We start from the raw sequence: 19,635 nt of genomic DNA on the forward strand, positions 1-19,635 counted from the left end.
AACATGAGGATGTCCGCGAAAACGGAGCTTAAAGATGTTTCCAGTCTCCAGTCCAGTATATATATATATATATGTATATATATATATATATATATATATGAAACCGGCCTTCTCTGGAAGAAGATGCCCTCTCACGTTTATTTGATAAAGGAATGAAGGAGGAAGAACACATTCATGGTTTTAAGGCGGAGAGAGACAGAGGGACACTGCTCAACTGCATTATATAAATATATGTATATATATATATATATACATACTTTATATATACTGTATCTATACATATATATGAAAAGAAAGGACTTCAGGACTGGAGACATCCTTAAGTTCCGCGAATACGGAGTACCCCCTTGTCCACAACTCATAAACCCCTACCCCCGCAGCCGATGATGTCAGTTAAAGATCCATACACATCAAAAACTCTTCTGATCATGGTTTGTAAAACATTTATTAAAGTACATTGGAGTTTTTTTTTTTTCAAATTCAGAACAACAGACTGTATAGCAGTGTACCTTATGATGCAGTTGAGCAATGTCACTCTATCTCTCTGCCTTAAAACCATGAGTGCGTTCCTCCTCCTTCACCAAATAAATCTGACAGGGCATCCTCCTCCAGAAAAGGCCGGATTCATATATAGTAAAACACCTGCTCTGGATGATAATTATCCTCCGCGATTATCTTCTTCAGCATATCAGGATTCTTTCCGATACTTCTAATTCAGTTGATGCCATTTCTCCATGCTGTGGGCGGACCTCAGCACCTCAGCACCACAGAGCACCTCCTTTGGTCGCAAGAGTGTCATACTAGTATTTTGAGTTGTCGTCGTTTTTGTGACGTACCGGAATAGTCACGTGACAGAAAAAAAATATGCATGTACATATACATAAACACAAATAAGTGGGGGGACAATGTATATATTCATGCTAAACAGAAAACTTAAAAAAAACACTGCCCACTGTAAGCTTACCAATGCAAGGCTTCCTTTGTGGGATAGATAATGAAGCACAGGAACTTATATAAGATATTAGTTTCTGTATTTCCGTCCTTCTAAGCTCTTGTCAAGATGACAAATGAAGGATAAAAATGGAAGCAAATTGAAAACGGTGAAGATAACAGCATGGAGGAGCGATTAACATTTTACGCTCTAGCAACTACTTGACATTTAAATTTTATATTCTACATCCTATAAAAAACATTTTTTTGTGTGTTTTTGACATGTTCGTGTGATATTTTTCCCATATTAGAGGATCTATATATAAAAAAATATTATTTTTACATTTTTGAGTTTTTCTACATTCAAATCAGGTGTAGATGAAAACTGGATGCTTGAAAAGGCCCAGACTAAAGACGCTTCTACTGAAATGGGCTTGCCAAAATCTCCACTCTGGCCCGCTGGGGCTTAGCTGTATGAGACGTGATGAGTGTTCAACGCTCATGCTGGATTGATCCAATGTTGCTTGTCTTTATTTTTGCGCCGCTAATGCTAGCTTGAGGCTATAAGCTTGCGCAGAAGCACACAAACAGAGCTCTCAGCGATAGTACTGTTTCAGTAGTACCGTCCACAACCCAGAATTGTATTTCTAATAAGTTACTGCTGCTGCTTAAAATATGTCTTTAAAAAAAAAACGACAAAGGCTTTTTGATTTTGACTAAAAACTTCATAATCATAACTAAATGATCAAAGGGAACACTTTTATGATAGAACAAAATATGGTTAGAGTGGAACCACTGTACGAAATATAAACATTCAACAAGTATTTAACAATCAGTGAACATTTTGCGATGGATTTATGTGGCATTTCCTGTATATTACACATGCCAGTGAGCTCTACGCGATAAAAAGATGATTAGAAGTGATCAAACTAACTCCTGGTGAAGTAGGAGAAGATGGAAATAAGCAGGTCTCAGGGGTTCAAAAGGTTGGCTGAGGGCGGCTTGAGGGGCTTGTCCAGCTCATTAGTCAGGCGTGGCGGTTCACGCACTTTTTCTGGCCCTGGGGCCGGGCTGGGCGTGGCAGCTGGAAGGGGACTCTGCAGTACTGAGCTCGACTCGGCTAATGATAGGGCCCACTGCACCACGTATAAATCAGTCAGACCCATAAACACCACAAAGTCTCTCCACATTCACCTTTCCACTCAGTGCTTGTAAGACAACCAGCCTGGATGATGAAGTGTCTCTACTTCCCACCTTTTGCAGTATTTTCCAAAACACATCATCTTCAAAACCTTCTACCCTCAGAAAAAAAAAACCTAAAAACCTCTTACTTCTTTGGAAAAAAAGGATACTTTTAAAGGAATGTGCTGGGTAAACATGGCAAGAAAACAGATGAATGGAGAAAGTCGTGAGATGGATGTTGTTTAGAGAGATGCATGAAGGAACACAAGCAAATCCACAAATACTTTCCTGTTTCTTCACAGAGAATCAGTCGTCATGGCTCCGAAATTTTCTCTTCGTTCTGAGCGGGTAGAAAAACGGTCCCGGTTTTGACAGCTAAAAACCTCACTGTTAGTCATTAAAAAATATAGTAGGAGAAGTGAAAACATTAACCCATAAAAATGATAAAAAACCAACATAAATATGTTGGAGAGCACATAAAAACAACTATAGTGCCATAAATGTCTTCTCTGACCAAAATGACTGCTTCAAGGAGTAAAGAAAACACACGACACGACGGAGCTGTTTTTAAGATGGAAATGGGATTTTTCTCTTGTTTTCACTTGATTTAGCCAATGTGGGTTGACATAAAGCCAATTTTAAAATGAAATAGCAAATTTGCTTTAAAATGGCATCATTTCTTACCTTAAACAACAAAAAGGTAGCTGTTATTTAATGCAGTTTTTTAATGACCTCTCTTCAACAAACATGAGTCAAATTTCAGCGTCCTCAGCACTTCTTTGGCCCCACTCGGTCAGGGTGTGCAGGGCTTTCCTAAAGCAACAGTAGCTTAGCAGGTGAGCTAGAGTTACCAAAAGCTTGTGTTTGCTTTAGGATCAGCTTCACAAGTTCCAACAAACCTTATCTATGGCACATAAAAGAATATTTTTTCAGGCGGAAAGTGTGCTCTGCAGAGTGTGTTGAAGATTTAAAGCACTTGATGTACTAACTTTTCTCCCCCCATCTACTCACCTTAACTTTTTTTAAAAACTGATTTCTTTTCACATGTGAAAACATGACTGAGCAATGGGCTAAAGATACCCTCAGCCTTCATTGTCGGCACAATGTTACTTGTTGTGTTGTATCTGGATCATGTCTTTATGTAACCCTCTGTGAAACGGAGCCCCTAAAGGGACATTGAAGTAAAAAAAAATGTTTTTTCTAAAAATTAAAGATATATATATATATATATATATATATATATATGTTTTTGTGGTTACTAACAGGTGTGCATCAGATAGTATATATATTTTTATAAAGTAAAAAAAAGACTCTTTTTCTGGTTACTATCTGGTGCTCACCAGATATTAACTGGTGCACACCAGATAGTAACTGAGAAAAAAAATTCTTCTTAAATTTGCAGTAAAAGAAAAAAACGCATTTCTGGTAACTTATTGGTGTGCACCTGACGTATCTAAAAATGTATTTTTTCTTTTAAATTGAAATAAAAAAACATTTTTTTCGGTCTCTAACTGGTGTGCACCAGATAATAACTGGTGCACACCAGATAGTAGTTGAAATTTTTTTTTTATTTTCTGGTTACTAAGTGGTGCACACCAGATAGTATCTTAAAAAAATCTTTTAACTAAAGTTTAAGTTAAAAAAAAAATCTGGTTACTCAGTGGTGCACACCAGATAGTAACTTCTGCGCACCAGATAGTAACTGAAAAAAATGTTTTCTTTTTAAAAAAATTGAAGTAAAAAAAAAAAATTGTGCTACCAACTGGTGCGCACGAGATATTTTCTTTATCTAAAAAATTCTCATTACTAAGTGGTGTGCACCAGATAGTAACTGATTTTCTTTTCTTTTTTTTTTTACTAAAAATTGAATACAATAAAAAAAATATATGGTTTCTCGGTGGTGTGCACCACTTAGTAATGAAAAAAAAAAGACTTTTCTAAAAATTGAAGTAAAAAAAAAACTGGCTACGAACTGGTGTGCACCAGATAGTGTCTGGTGTGCACCAGATAATACAAAAAAAAAAATCTTTTTTTTTTTTTTTTTTTTTAACTTCTATGTTCCTTTAGGGGCTCCGTATTGTGTAATTGTTGCTTAAGACATGAAACTTTTTTTCATTATGCGTTGACAAAGCTACATGGAACGATACACGAAAGCTCCACTGTTCTCCCCCCACATGAAGCTTTGTCTCAAAGATGGCACCACTGCTGTCTCCAACTGCTTTCAAACAGGGGTCAATATGTGAACCTCTCGTTGTCTTTTTTCCCATCTTTTTTTCCACCATGTGCAGAGACCTGCGCTGTGAACAACGGTGGCTGCGACAGGACATGTAAGGACACAGCCACAGGGGTGCGCTGCAGCTGCCCCGTGGGATTCACCCTGCAGTCTGATGGCAAAACCTGCAAAGGTCAGTAAAGACATTGAGGTCCCAAAGCCCCCAGAAGGGATCACTAGAACCAGGTTTGTGTAGGATGACTTTGTGTCTCATCTGAGTGACGTGAGGCCAGATCCTGGGCCGGTCATCCACCCAACCCTCCAACTGCTCTGGACTCATGTTCCAGTCATTGGTGCTGCTTTTGCAGTTAATCAATTTCGGTCCTAAAGTTCAGCACCAACATGAGTGATGGGGGTTTGGGAGTAAAATGCAGCTGAATGAGGGTTTCTGGGTGAGTCCAAATAAAGAGGGAAGTTCTGTTGAGATCTGGATAAATATGAATATCTCGGATTATTTTGCATGTTTTTAAAGAAAGTAATGTTTATTTCAAACTGTGCATGAATCAGATCTAATTTCTAAAATGTTTCCTCCAAGAATCCAGACTTTGTTGCATGTTTTGAATTTGTTTGAATTGATTTTACAATTTTTTTGTCCTTGAAATCACATCAGAATGTCCTTAAAGAAATCAAAAAGTAAAACGTTGGATCAATTAACAAAAGTTCTCTAATTTGTTACATTCGAAATGAATAGTTTTCATCAAATTAAAATGTTAAATCATTTTAACTAATGTTTTTAAATGTAACACATTACAGAACTTTTGTTAATTGATCCAATTTTTTACTTTTTACATTATAGAAAGTAATACATCCTTTGCAAATGTTAACAATAGAATGCAGAATGGAAAAAACACGAATCCTCATTGTCCTTTTCAGCTCTACCTGGACTCAAACTCTCACTTTGCAATGACAGAGATAGAATCATTGTTCTCTGTGGTGCCAAAAAGCAAATTCCACATGTCACAAATCTGCTGTTGGAAACTGCAGGAGTTGTCCTAGCAACAAGAGCGGCTAGACATGTGGCAGCAACATTCCTGTTTGCTTATCAGAACCCAGATGCCTCTTTGATGTGTTCACTTATAGTTTATAAAACTATCGGTGTGTAAGCGCGTGCGCATGCAGAGCATGTTTGTAAAATGAGTATCAGGCGGTGTGAGAATGTGGCATGTAGGTGTGTGAAATCTCAGAGGCGAAGCCCTCTGGGGCGACGTGTCGACAAACTTTGAGATGTTTAAACAGTGAGGCCCACGCTTGCTCTTGTCTCTGGTCGTCTCCCACTCTCGGTGCCCTGACGTGACCACAGCCATTCCGACAGCACCATCCAGCTGCAGATGCAGTAAACACAGCTGACACATGCAGACCAGGACAAGAACACAATCACTGGGCATCAATTTGATATAATTATCATGTTAGCAAGCATCAAGCGAGACAATATTGTTTTAGTTAGAAGAATACCAACATTCTAACCTTTATTTTTAGAGTCCCGTATGGTTAAACCTTATATTTTGATTTAATAAAATGTGTTTATATTTCTCTTTTTTTTAAAACATTTTTAGTCTTTAAGTCTCAAATGAGATGTGTTTGTCCGGCATGGTTGTCAACTATTTCACATTTTGATTTTGCCATGAAATACATTACCTAATAAATGAAAAGTGAAGACATGTTATAAAAATTTGAAGAATACACAGAAACCTTTGAATAAATCATTACATTGGTAGTATACACTGAGTAAGCCAAAGATAAGTGACAGGTGTGGCAGTGCCTCCCCTGACCGGAAGTGGTGGACATAGAATAGAGGAAAGCCATTGTTGTGGAATACAAAGTGATGGCAACATCAGGAAAAAGGAAGATGAAAAATCAGAGAGAGGTTCAAAGGTGAAGGTGACAGTAGTGCTTGAGAAATTGGAGCACTCGAAACAGTATCCCTAAACTTTAGCTACAGCAGACCCCTGGAAACACCATAAAGTGCATCATATACTTAAGGTGAAGGACTTTCATGTTTACAACCCTTTCCTTCTTGTTTCTCCATGGGTTTTGTCATGTTTAAATTAAATAAACGTTTGCACTTCCGCCACTAAGCCCGACATAGACAATACCTTACCTTATTTCTTTGCTCTTAGGATAATAGTAAGCTCTCTAGACTTAGTATAACCTGTCCAGATATTTGCATATAGTACTGGTGCTGACGTTTTTATTTTAGGAAGTATTAAGAGACAATAAATGTAATCAAGAAAAGGAATGTTAGCATTTTGGCTTCATGTTAGAGATTCATCTTTTCTTTAAGGAGCCCTCACAATACATTTTGTCAGATTTTGTTTCTCTTACGTCTTTGTTTTCTGTGAAGGTTGGGTTTGCCTCTCCTGGAGGGTTCCGCACTTACCAGTGATTCTCCATGGAGTGGTGCACAGCTGCCTGCACACAATTAATATGTTTGTGCCCTACTTAAGTACCTCTGTCTTTAGGGCTCAGTGTCTTTTCAGTTTTTTTTTTTTTGTGGCGTATACTTCTCTCCACTGTGGTCAGTGTCTTTGCTATGCTGATTAAAACATAAAAAAATGTTTTTCCCCCAACTTGAGTGGTGCCTTTTACTAATGAAATTATATATTTTATTCCAAATGCCCATTTCTTCCTCCATTAAGGTTGTCTGTAACATTTCAAGCTTGTGTGATCATCACATAGTTTAGACCACCTGTATGGAGCTAAATTGGGGACAAAATTTAAAAAAATATTGGTGTTTGGTTAAAAAAAAAAAAAAAATGTACAAAACTTTTTGCTTTTCTAAAATAAACGTATTTTCCGCCTCAAATTATGTTTTTTAGGTTTCAAAACTCAAAAGTTCAATTTTAAAACTTTTTTTTTCCATTTTCAACTCTTTTTTTTTTTTTTATTTTCGAATCTGTTTATATGGAAAGTTCTAGAAGGGGCAAGAGGCGCGGACATTAACTCGGCTCTGGGATTGGTGTAACATGTTTTGTGTGTCTTGTCACCAAGGTTGAGTAACACAAGATGCGTAAAAACCAACACAACATGAGTCTGTTTACAGGAAACACAAAAAATGTGTCAAAAAACAACACATCTGTTTTAAGTGTAACCGGTACATACTAATCAAAAAGAACTCTTCTGATCATTCTTTGTAAAGTATTTATTAAATAATACTATAGTGTTGTTTAACATACATTAATTCAGGAGAAAAGACCTGTGTGGTGCACATGAGGAGTGCCTTAAAATCAGGAGCGCGCCTCCTCCTTCCTCCCGCGGAGATAGACGACAGCACCTCCTTTGGACGCAAAATGTCAAACAAACGTCTTGAGTTGTCAGAATTTTTTTGACGAACCGAAAAGTCATAAAAAAAATCTGTGAATAAAGAAATGCGAATACGTGACTATTGATCTGTTAACTGAGCTAATCAAGCTTTTATAGTTTATATTAGTGGTCTGCAACCTGAGGCTCAGGAGCCACATTTATCCTCCACAGTGGCTAAAGAAAAATAAAATAATAGTAATTTTTAACTTAGTATTGATTACATTTATTTTGGTTAAGTTTCTAAGTTAATGGCTGCAGTGAACCTAGAACAGAGGTCTGCAACCTGTAGCTCCATTGTTAATGAATATGCACCAGAAATCCCAAAAGTTCACGTTTTTTATTTCAAGATTTTTTCACCCAAGATGTCTTCCTATTCTAGAAAAAGGTTTGAAAAACCAAAACGTCTGCTAACAATACAAGATAAATCAAATCCGATTAAGGAACAAAATCTGGCAGAACAAAACCTTCAATAAAGCTTATAACTGAAATACTGATAGGATAACGTTCTAGCGACGTTAAAAAGAACCACAAAGACAACATTGAGGCTACACTGAGGACACCTCAGCAGACTTGCCCCCTCTCTTCAAATGTGATCATTTCCATATGTGTGGGGGCTTAATGTATTTAGTTAAACTCAAAGAATATTTAAGCTTCATTAAAGGTAATTGTAAAGCTTGTAATAAGGCTCAGGCGTGCCCAGAGTGGTCATTAAGTGTGGGTAGATCCAGTCTTCTGCCAGTTGGTGCAGATGCCAACATAATTAGGAAGCTGTCTGTGTCGGGCAGACCCAGGGTGGCGGTCCACGGGTTTTACACAAGAACCCAGACTACTTGTGATGTTTTTGTTTGTGTGTGTCTTACTTACAAGCACTACTGGGAAATAGCTTGTTTTGATGCTCTGTGAACTTGGCTGCAGTATTTTCTTGGAAGCTTTGAAAATGTAACAGATGCACAAAAGTAATAATCTCTTCCTATTAGGTATACGACCAAGTTAAATGACATTCTTGCCATGATCTATTGGAATATTTACTTTTCAGCTCATAATTGATTATTAAAAGCAAAAACATGGAGTTTATTCCCTCTAAACTCTGTTTTGGTCATATTTCATTTTTGATCCAGACATCGATGAATGCCAGGAGAACAACGGAGGCTGTGACCACTTTTGCAGAAACACAGTGGGTTCTTTTGAGTGCAGCTGCCAGAAAGGCCATAAACTTCTCACAGATGAGCGCACATGTGAAGGTCAGTGACTGGCATCTGTCAAGGGCAGAGAAACTTACAAAGAGATTTTTTTTTTAGGGTCCGGAAAGAAGCGGCTGTGAATGTAGAATTTAGTTAATTTATTCCATCATTGTCGGATTACCTAGTATTTGGGTTTACAGCACTTCCACGTCCGGTGTGAACCAGGCGTTACGGAGAGTCCTTGAAGGACCTTTTTTCTGATTGTGTGTCATGAGAAAATTTGAATGCATTCTCTTGAATAGTTTTTTTCTTCAGTCTTCCCAGTTTAATAATGTCCCCTATTTCCGAGAGTTGTGGCGGATCATTTGTGTGGAATTCTTCTGTGCCCCTTAGACATAGACGAGTGTTCCTTTGAGAGGACCTGTGATCACACCTGTATCAACTACCCCGGCAGTTTTCAGTGTTTGTGCAAGAAGGGGTATGTTCTCTACGGCCTCACCCACTGTGGAGGTGAGTGTCTGTCCCTGACTCACACACATACATATAGCTCGGTCATATTTGTGTTTTGTCACCTTCATATTCTCTGTGCTTTGTGACAGATATTGACGAGTGCAGCATCAATAATGGGAGCTGTGAGTACGGCTGCATAAACACACAGGGCAGCTACGAGTGTCTGTGTCCTCTTGGCATGAAACTCCACTGGAACAAGAAAGACTGTATTGGTGAGCAGCATCTTTGTTACTTTTGGACTTTTATAGCCAATCGTCATCTAAATATTAAGTATATTTTGTGTTGTGTTTATGTTCCTCAGAGGCTGCCAAGTGTCTTCCCAATGGAAAGCCAGCACCCAGAGCTCAGCTGACGTGCACAAAGAGCGCCGGGGCAGAGGTGTGCTCGCTGTCCTGCCCCTCCAACGCACTCTTTCTCGCAGGTAGATCACTTGAATGTGGGATGTGAAGTTACTCCCTGGAATTGTTATTTTTAATCAGTAGAATTTTGACGTCATAGTATTAAAGTAGGACAATTATTAATCAAAAAGAACATTTTTTTTTAAATTGCAGCTTTTAAGTTGTAAATTCACGAGAAAAAACAGTTGTAACTGTGAAATTATGAGAAGTATATTTATGATTTCAAAAGAAAGTGGCTACATTTTTGACCTTTTTTCTTGTAAACTTACATGTTTTAAAAGTCGACTTTAAAAGTCGCAAATCTACAACTTTTAAACACTTAAATTTACGAGAAAAATTCATAAATTTACCCCCCAAAAAATTCACAGCTATGCTTGAAGATAAAAGATGTGGAGTATTTTGTTAAACTTCATTTCTGGAGACATTTTTGAAAACAAAGAAATTCTGAACCTTTTTGTGACTAAAATCAAATGATTATTAAAAAAAAGTAATATTACAAGATTTCAGAAGTCATAAATGTATAACTTTTTTCTTATAAATTTACAGCTTTAAATCTCGTAATTGGAAAGCAGAGACGGAGTCCTTTGGATCCATATGCAAACGTTTTAATGAAGTTGAGCAAGACATAATACGTAGTCTAAATACAGACAAAGGTCAAAATCACGAGGACGAGGCAGATACACGAGAAAACAGCCAAAGGTCAAGGCACAGAGGAGGTAACTAGGAATAATATTGCTCAGAATGTCTGCTAGGCAAAACAAGACTTCGCAAAATAGAAGTGGCTGGTGGTACCTATGAGCTGATGGTGATCAGCTGTGCTGGAAGGAAGGTGGCTGATGGGACTTGAAGTGAGGCAGTCAAAACTTCGGTGAGGGCTCCCTCTTGTGGACGGAAGGGAGAGTCGCACTAAAGAAAATTTACACAACAAAAGATTTTTTTTTTCTCCGTGACATTTTTCAAATTTTGAAATTTATGCAATATTGGTATCAAAATGTTCAAGATATTAATGCTTGTACTATTAGTATTTACAAATTATATGTTTTTTTTAATTTTATCCAAAAGTTTTTCAAGAAATTCTTTAAACTCTTTGTGCACTCTTGAAACTTATGCAAAATTGGAGCCAATAAATTCAGCAGGTTTCGGACATTCATCCTTGTACATTTGGTATTTATACCTTTAATGCATTTTAAAATGTTACTCCTTTTTTGTGACTTTGCACATTTATGAAATCTATGCAAGTTTGGTATCAAATCTTAATCACATTCTGGAGATTCATGCTAGTACTTTCAGTATTCACACATTTTTCGTTTTTTTGAAATTTTATGTAAATGTTGCGATTTTTTTCAAGAAATTCTTTAAATTCTTTGTGCATTTTTAAAACGTATTCAAAGTTGAAGTCAAAACGTTCACCACATTCTGGATATTTGTCCTTGTACGTTTGGTATTTATTCCTTTTTATGCTTTTTTAAATTTTTGCGCAACTTTTGCGATTTTACAAGAAATTCTTCAAGTACTTTGCACACTTTTGAAATCTATGCAAGTTTGGTATCAAAATGTTCAGCACATTCAGGAGATTTATGCGTGTACTTTCGGTATTCTCAAATTTTATGGTTTCTGAAATGTTATGCAAAAGTTGCGATTTTTTTTTCAAGAAATTCTTTAAATTCTTTGTGCATTTTTAAAACCTATGCAGAATTAAAGTCATAACGTTCACCACATTCCTTATATTCATCCTTGTATGTTTGGTATTTTTTCCTTTTTATGTATTTTAAAATTTTGCGCAGATTTTTGTGATTTTTCAAGAAATTCTTCAAGTACTTTGCACACTTTTGAAATCTATGCAAGTTTGGTATCAAAATATTCAGCACATTCAGGACATTCATTCTTGTACTTTTAAAACTTTTCAAAGCATCTTCAGCAACCACATTTAGAAAGCATCCACACTAGAATTATTGCACAGTAAAGCAACTTTTCTAGTTTGATCTAGTCTGTTTTTATTCATCTGAAAGCTGGAATTTCACTGGCCCTCTGCACCTTCTCTGTGCGTCTCCAACACCTTCTCTGTTTCCTCTGTGCTCCGTCACTCATATCATCTATCTGTACTTTTTATTTTTTTATCTTCAACTCCCCTTTTTCATTTCTCTTTCCTCAGCTTTCAAAGTAAACTTCCTTTCTGGATCCAGATTTCAGTAAAATACCTTTAAAGACTATCAAATTGGGGTTGATCATTACAAGGAAAGTATTTTTTATCCTCAGATAGAAGAAAGGCACGGGACTAAAAAGTAACCGAAGATGGAGAAACTAACATGCTTTAAAAAAAATATGGGCAAACATTATTGAATATTAGCAAATCAAATATTATGGAGTCTGCCTTAAGAGGGTTTATTTGTTTTTTTAAATAGGAAGTATTAACAAGTTGAGTATAACGAATTCTCCTGCTGTTCCCGGGTCTGGTAACACCCTTCACCAGATGCAGCTCCTTCATCATTGAGGTGTTTGTGTTGGTTGTTGCTGTATTTCTGAACTCTTTGGGGTAGCGGGGCTCAGCCTGATGTTGTTTTTTTTTGACTCTGCAAGGTTTTCTTGGCTTCACCCATTCCACCAGTTTGGCCATGGCCCCAGCCTCTTCCCTTGTGATATTGCCTAACAGGCATTCGTGAATTGATTGCATACTTTAATCATGCCGTTTCCCCCTTTTCTCAGTTTTACTTGGCATCTATTGTGTAAGAATGAAGGATAGCTCTTTGGCATGAAGTGATATATTAGTTTTTCTGCCTTTTGGAGAACATTTTGATTTAAAGGGAGGGGGTCATGTGAATTCCTGTGGATAAACGAAGTCTGGGTTTGTATTTAATCATCAGATTTTTATGATTTCTAAAAGCTTTCTAGTTTTTAATTCATTATAAAATGCATCATTTACATATGAAATAAGGGGAAAGACTAGATTTATAGATCCTTTATTTTGACTATAAATTACAAGTCTGACAGGAATTGATGTCACATCGTCCATGATGGTTTATTAATGCAACAAATTTACAGACTCTAAGACTTTTTCAACAAAAGGTTTCCATCTCTGAAGTCCTGAGCTCCTTAAATATTTCGCATGGTAATTTTTTTCAATGTTGGTTTGTTTCCTTCAGACTCGGAGAATAGCTACACACTGAGTTGCGGCGTTCCCATCCAACCTGGTCGACCACTTCAGAAGAGGAACGTCACATCTACTCTACCCACCTGTGCTGGTAAGGTGAACAAAGGCTGAGTCCATCACACACTGAGATTCAGTTTTACTGCATTCATCCTAATATTATTTGCAGTAGGGATGCCATGACTAGTCGACTAATCAACTTTTAAAATAGTTGACGACTAATTTAATAGTCGATTAGTCGTTACTTTATATTATATGTAGTCAGAGTGTAGTAAAGTTGAAAGTTATAATGGGATCATGCTAGCTTTTTAAACTATTTTGGCATTTATTAAGATTTTTTAGACTATTTTGGCTAATATTTCAGCAACATGCTAGCTATTTTGGCTAACCAAAGCTTTAAAGCTTTTTTTTATTTTATTTTTATTTATTTTTAGCTTTTTAGGCTCTTTTGAAATGTAACAATATTTCAGCTACATGCTAGCCGTTTGAGGCTAGTTTAGGATTTTATTTTAGTTTTTTTAGATCGTTTTGGTATTGAGGTAATATTTCAGGTACATGCTATCTATTTTGGCTAACCTAAGCCTTTTTGTTTTGGCTTTTTAGGCTTTTTTGAAATTTAGCTAATATTTCAGCTACATGCTAGCCATTTTAGGCTAATTTAATTTTTTTTTGTTTGTTTTTTAGATCGTTTTGGAATTTAGCTAATATTTCAGCTACCGGCTAGCCGTTTTAGGCTACTTTAATTTTTTTTTTTTTGTGGATCGTTTTGAAATTTAAGGTAATATTTCTGCTACATGCTAGCTGTTTTGGCTAATTTAGGATTTTTTCAGTTTTTTAGACTAATTTGGTGTTAAGCTAATATTTCAGCTACATGCTAGGTATCTTGGCTAACTTAGGCTTTTTTTTGTATTTTTTAGGCTAATTTGGCATTAAGCTAATATTTTACAGGCTATCAGCTTTAGCATTTTCAGCTATCAGTTTCACATGCTAGTGCTATCAGTACTAGCATGTTCAGCTGCCTAATTCAGCTTACAGCATTCCCACTAGCATTCTAGTGGATATATTTAGCTTTAGTTTAAATGGTTAAGATGTGTATTTTATATCCACTTTGCGACCCGATTAGTCGACTAATCGAAAAAAATAATCTGTGATTAATCGACTATTAAAATACTTGTTTGTGGCAACACTAATTTGCATCAAATTGTAAATTTAGTATATTACTTTAGTAACAAATAGGAAAATTGAAAGAAGAAAAATAAACAACTATTAACTGCAACCCGTTTGGCCAGATTCAACCAGCGTTGACAGTCATTGGTTTGGGAATGTGAATGTTCGTGTGAGTCTTTGGGTAAAAAGTGGAATTCAAGCAAATATCCACCTTTCATGGCCTTTAATTATCCCTCCATTTAAGTCAGGTCTGACCTGTTGAGGCGAGCTCTCTACCTTTGGGGTGAAGGTTGAAACACACAGATTGGAGGCTGATGTATCTGTGGATATTTGTCACCATTAGAAGAACATTGTACACACAATTTAAATTGCATTTAGTTATTTGTTATTTAACATAACTTATACATAGCATTAAAACCCTCCCGAGCCTTGAATAAGGATAAGCCAAAATTATGACATTTAATTATCCTATCCTTTTGTGCTCTCAAGATTAAACACACTACACTTGCAGTGTCAGCGGTGTACCATTGTGCCTCCAGCACAATGACAAATACAGTCAGTAAATCTGTCTGGCTTCATTTTTGTCATGGAGAAACACAAATGGACCTTCATACCTGACAAGCAACTTAAATCTCAAATTAAAGAATAACGCAGACTTGGTATCTGGTTCTAAATCATCCCTGCTGTTCTAATGATTATCTCAGTCCTGAGGCAAACACTCTCTTGATAGTTTTTCAAATGAAATTGTTCTCTCGTGGCCTGGAAAACTTTAGCTTGGATTTTTCTCCCAGTTTTCCTTAAACTGGTCCAGAAGTTCACAGTGATCTCTACAAAATAAACATTTTTTAAATTTCTGTGGAATGGCAGTCAAACAAGTCAATTCAGACAACTTCAAAAGAATACGAACTACATTTGTAGGCAGGGCTGTTGTTTTTTTATAGTTGTTACTACTTTATTTTATTAGTTGTAACCTTCAAAAGATTATTTTCTATGCTTTTTTCCTCCCCTGCTTTTACTAACATTTAAATGTCCTTTTAAAACCTTTTTCAATAAAATTAAAACAAATTCCCACCAAACAAGGCTAAGTAGGCCCCATATGGTTTAAAAGAGGCAGAATATGTGGGACCCAATTGGGTTTGTCATGAGTTTCTGTGGTGGCCTCACCTGTGTTTGCCCACATCGGCTAAAGTGGGGACTCAGTGGGTTGGCTCGCTACGCTAGCCAGACAGCAGAGCTTCCTAGCTTGCTACAGCGGAGCTTGCTACAGTGGAGCTTTCAAGCTCGATACAAGGGAGGTCGCTATCTTGATACAGTGGAGCTCACTACAGAGAAGCTTACTAGTTTGATACAGCAGAGCTCGCTAACTCACTACAGAGGAGCTTGCTACAGAAAAGCTTGCTAGTTTGATACAGCGGAGTATCGCTAGCATGCTACAGCAGAGCTGGTTGTCTTGCTACAGAGGAGCTCGCTAGCATGCTAGAGAGAGGCTCGCTAGCATGCTACAGAATGGCTCGCTAGCATGGTAGAGCAGAACTTGCTAACTCACTATATCAGAGCTCATTACAACGGAGCTGTTCACCAGGCGGCTGGCTAGCATATCTAGCCTACCCATTGAGTACACACTTAATCCAATGTGGGCAAACACAGGAAACCATGGAAACTGTGGACAAACCCATTTGGTACCCACATTTTCTGCCACTTTTAAACCATATGGGGCCCACTTGGCTTTGGTGGCTATGTTAAGGTGGTATTTAAACAACTAGTGCACCTAAAGCAGTGTTTTTCCTGATAAATCTTCATTGATCTGAAGCTCCACAAAGTTAATTGTGGTCAGGCTCCTACAGAAGCTACATTCTTACATCGAATATTAACAAAATATGATGAATCACTTTGTCTGATTATGAAAATTCTCTGGATCACTTTTATCATGATCCAAAGTTTTGACTATAAGACCTTTATGAATGTTTCTAATGTCTGCTTTTAAAGATACACTGGCGCCCCCCATCAAGCACAAGACCAGGTTCAAGATCAAAGACGCCAAGTGTCACCTGCGACCTCGCAATAAGGAGAAGCACAGAGAGATATCCAAGCAGATTGTATCAGGTAAAGAAAATATGTCATGGAGCGAGGGATTGTGTCAGCGCTTCCGTTCACAGACAGGATTTATCTGTTAAACAGGATTCACTAAATGTTTTTTTTGTCTGGAAGGAGGCCAGTTTCCATGCACTGATGACTGTCAGGTCACGTTTGTCAATCTCAAGTGCGATTCCTCAAAAAGGCGCCGTAGAGGGCGCAAGTCTCCTTCGAAAGAGGTTTCTCTCATCACTGCTGAGTTTGAAATGGAAATGAACGAGGAGGAAGCCTCAGGTTTGTCCATTTTTAGGTCCACAATACAAATTGAAATAGAAAACAAATCAAACATATTTATCTTAATTAATCAGAAAATATCACGTTTCTTTTAGATGTGTGCAATGTGGATTGTGTGAGGGCAAAGATGAAGGTGAAGCTGCAGAACGCCATGCGCACACTCAGGAAGTCCATCAACAAACAGCAGTTCTACATCCAGTTTTCTGGGACGGAATATGAAGTAGCTCAAAAACCATCCAGGATATCCGACGGAGCGGAGATCTGCAGCACAGGACAAGTGTTTCGGGATGAAAAATGTGGTAAGAGCAGAGTCTGATTCGTCACCTCCACACTGCTGTCCTGTTGAAAGCTACAGACAGTTCACTCTTTCGCTGCCCCTCAGTGAGCTGCGGTGTGGGGACATTTTACAGCGGGGAGCAGGAGCAGTGTGTCCAGTGTCCTCCAGGAACATACCAGGATACTGAGGGTCAGCTGTCCTGTGAGCCGTGTCCTAGTACAGATGGACAGGGCATTGTTGGGGCCAAGAATGTGTCTCAGTGTGGAGGTAAATCACCTTTTCTTTCTGTTTTAACAAAATTTAATTCAGTTTATTTAAAAAGATACGGTGATGTATTTAAAAAAGAATTACCAGAACGTTAATTAAAGTGCTGCATTGGGTCTGGTTTTCAACCATTGTAAACCAAGGAGCTAAAGATTAAATTTGACCAGTGGATGGAATTGAGATACAAGTTGATTCTTTCATTTAAATCCTGTCAAACTAAGTTTAAAATTACATTATGAACTATCCTACACATTCTCTTTCTCGAGTCGTCACATCTTGATGCATGGTTAACCCTAGAGCCACTATCGCTGGGTGATTTCCACCCGAGCAAAAGTATTCGCATGATGTTCAATAAGTTCCATTTTTCTGAGTCTTATGGGTCCCGAGTAAAGTCTCACATGACCCAGGAATGGGTGGACCAAAGGCCAAGGTTGTGTCCGAATTCCCCCCTAACCCCTAACTACTAAAAAACTATTTAGTGCGGGACTATATAGCAGAGGTGGGGACTCGAGTCACATGACTTGGACTCGAGTCAGACTCGAGTGGTTTTCTAAAGACTGGATATGATGTCGATTTCACGAAGGGAAAAAACGAATTAAAACAAACATTTCATGTTTGTTTATGACTCCACTGTGTTCTGATGGTAAAAATGTGGATGGTTTATTCAAATATTACATTTAAACAAATTTTTTTGTTAGAAATTGTTCAACCACAATGCATTGTGGTCTATATTCACTAATCTAGTGACCATTGATGTAAGCTAGTTTTTTGCAAAGACTTTTGGGAAATTTCCAGTGCACTCGATTTTGGAATTGGTAGATTTAGACAGCACTAAAAATGGCGAATGCACTATATAGTACAATATATATATATATATATATATATATATATATATATATATATATATATACGATGCACTATATATATACTATTTGCAGAGCAATTTGCAACGCTTCCGCGTCCAGTGTGAACTTAGCATAAACCTAGTCTGGAACCACGTCTGGAATCAGTACCACATCTGGAACCGATACAGATCCGCACCTGGTACCAGTACTGATTTGCGTCCGGTACCAGGTTAAGTTTAGGGTTAGATTTTGCCGGTTGGGGAGCCTTCATTTACGTCAAAAAATGTCGAGTTGGGCACACTCAATAATTTTCAGTAAATTTTTATTTATTGTTACTTTTGTAAGTTTCAAGTGATTTCAGTGAGAATTGTGGGTTTGTCCTTCTTTAACTGAGGGGTACCAACACTTTTGTCCACGTCTGTATTTCGAGTAGGGAGTTAGAATGTTTAGGCAAGACACACCTGCGCTCCAAAATGTGGAGCGATCATATGGGTTAACCCCAGTATGGGGTACTTTACAAATACATCAAACAAAAACTATCTTAATAGTCTTAAATATTTAACTGAACCAGTTTGACACAACTAAAGGAAAGTCATTCTTTATCTTAGTTGTTGTGGTATTTTCACAACAGCACTAAATATCAGTGTATACCTAAAGGGTAAACTGCTTTGTCTTCAAGTAATAGATTGTTTGATAACTAGAAATTCACTAATAAAGACAGGTGGTTTGTTCTTATCTATTCCACAGGTCAGTGTCCAGCAGGTCAGTTTTCTTCTGATGGGTTTCACCCCTGCCAACCCTGTCCACATGGTACTTACCAGCCAGAACCAGGCCGAGTTCTGTGTTTCCGATGTGGAGGAGGTCTTATGACTAAGAATGAAGGATCTGTCTCATTCCGAGACTGTGAGGCCAAAGGTTTGCTATCCTTCTAAAGTTCTTCTACAGTCATTAGCACATTCAATTACTAGGATTTCAAAGTACTTATGAGTTAGTTGTTTTAATAGCTGTTGGATATGTCTGAAGTGTGTCTCTGCAGGTAGTCAAGCCATATTAATGCATAGCAATGAAAACCCTAGAAGTACCCAGAAATCTTAGAAATGCATTTACTTCCTCTATATCTTAATATTGTATTCATCAAGCCTAAATTAATCCAGAAAGTTCATGTTAGACTAATCTCTTAAAAGGTCAAACTGTTAGATTTATTTTTCTTTTTGGCTCCAGTTTGAATGTTTTCTCATTGTTTGGATTTAATCTTTGAGAAGTTGTGACTTTGAAAGTTTTGGAAAATGATCCCTTATGGTAATTTGTTACTCGTTTAGTGTTTCAGTTGTTTACTTTTCTCGTTTTTTTCTAGTGCACTGTGCTCCTGGACATTACTACAACTCTACCACCCACCGCTGCATCCGCTGCCAAGCCGGGACTTACCAGTCCGAGTTTGGGCAAAACTACTGCATCACCTGTCCGGGGAATACCACAACAGACTTTGATGGTGCCACAAATGTTTCCCACTGCAAAAGTAAAGCTCTTTTGCTTCTAAAAGCCTTAGTACCTCGTGCTGTTTCAAGGGTTGTCATCATAGTTCTTTGCAAACTTCTCAGATCAGCTGTGTGGAGGGGAGTTGGGTGAGTTCACGGGCTACATCGAGTCTCCTAACTACCCTGGAGATTACCCATCCAATGTGGACTGTGTCTGGACCATCAACCCTCCACATAAGAGGCGGATCCTCATCGTGGTGCCAGAGATCTTTCTACCTATTGAAGATGACTGTGGAGACGTATTAGTCATGAGAAAAAGTGG

General features: G+C 37.6%; 1 protein-coding gene across 2 annotated transcripts in view; it reads left to right on the top strand.

Annotated features, from left to right (window-relative positions):
• The window catches only part of scube1 (signal peptide, CUB domain, EGF-like 1), a 78,453-nt gene that overhangs the window by 53,341 nt on the left and 5,477 nt on the right, over window positions 1-19,635 (top strand). For both annotated transcript variants that reach the window (XM_024287143.2, XM_036210171.1), the window contains 13 exons: window positions 4,401-4,517; window positions 8,803-8,925; window positions 9,259-9,375; window positions 9,465-9,587; window positions 9,677-9,796; window positions 12,914-13,012; window positions 16,072-16,188; window positions 16,294-16,452; window positions 16,548-16,751; window positions 16,835-16,996; window positions 18,586-18,753; window positions 19,193-19,354; window positions 19,437-19,633. In XM_024287143.2, the coding sequence (XP_024142911.1) occupies window positions 4,401-4,517; window positions 8,803-8,925; window positions 9,259-9,375; window positions 9,465-9,587; window positions 9,677-9,796; window positions 12,914-13,012; window positions 16,072-16,188; window positions 16,294-16,452; window positions 16,548-16,751; window positions 16,835-16,996; window positions 18,586-18,753; window positions 19,193-19,354; window positions 19,437-19,633 (1,868 nt within the window). The remainder of the gene's footprint in view (window positions 1-4,400; window positions 4,518-8,802; window positions 8,926-9,258; window positions 9,376-9,464; window positions 9,588-9,676; window positions 9,797-12,913; window positions 13,013-16,071; window positions 16,189-16,293; window positions 16,453-16,547; window positions 16,752-16,834; window positions 16,997-18,585; window positions 18,754-19,192; window positions 19,355-19,436; window positions 19,634-19,635) is intronic.

This window comes from Oryzias melastigma, linkage group LG23 (assembly GCF_002922805.2).
Source record: "Oryzias melastigma strain HK-1 linkage group LG23, ASM292280v2, whole genome shotgun sequence".
NCBI lineage: Eukaryota > Metazoa > Chordata > Actinopteri > Beloniformes > Adrianichthyidae > Oryzias > Oryzias melastigma.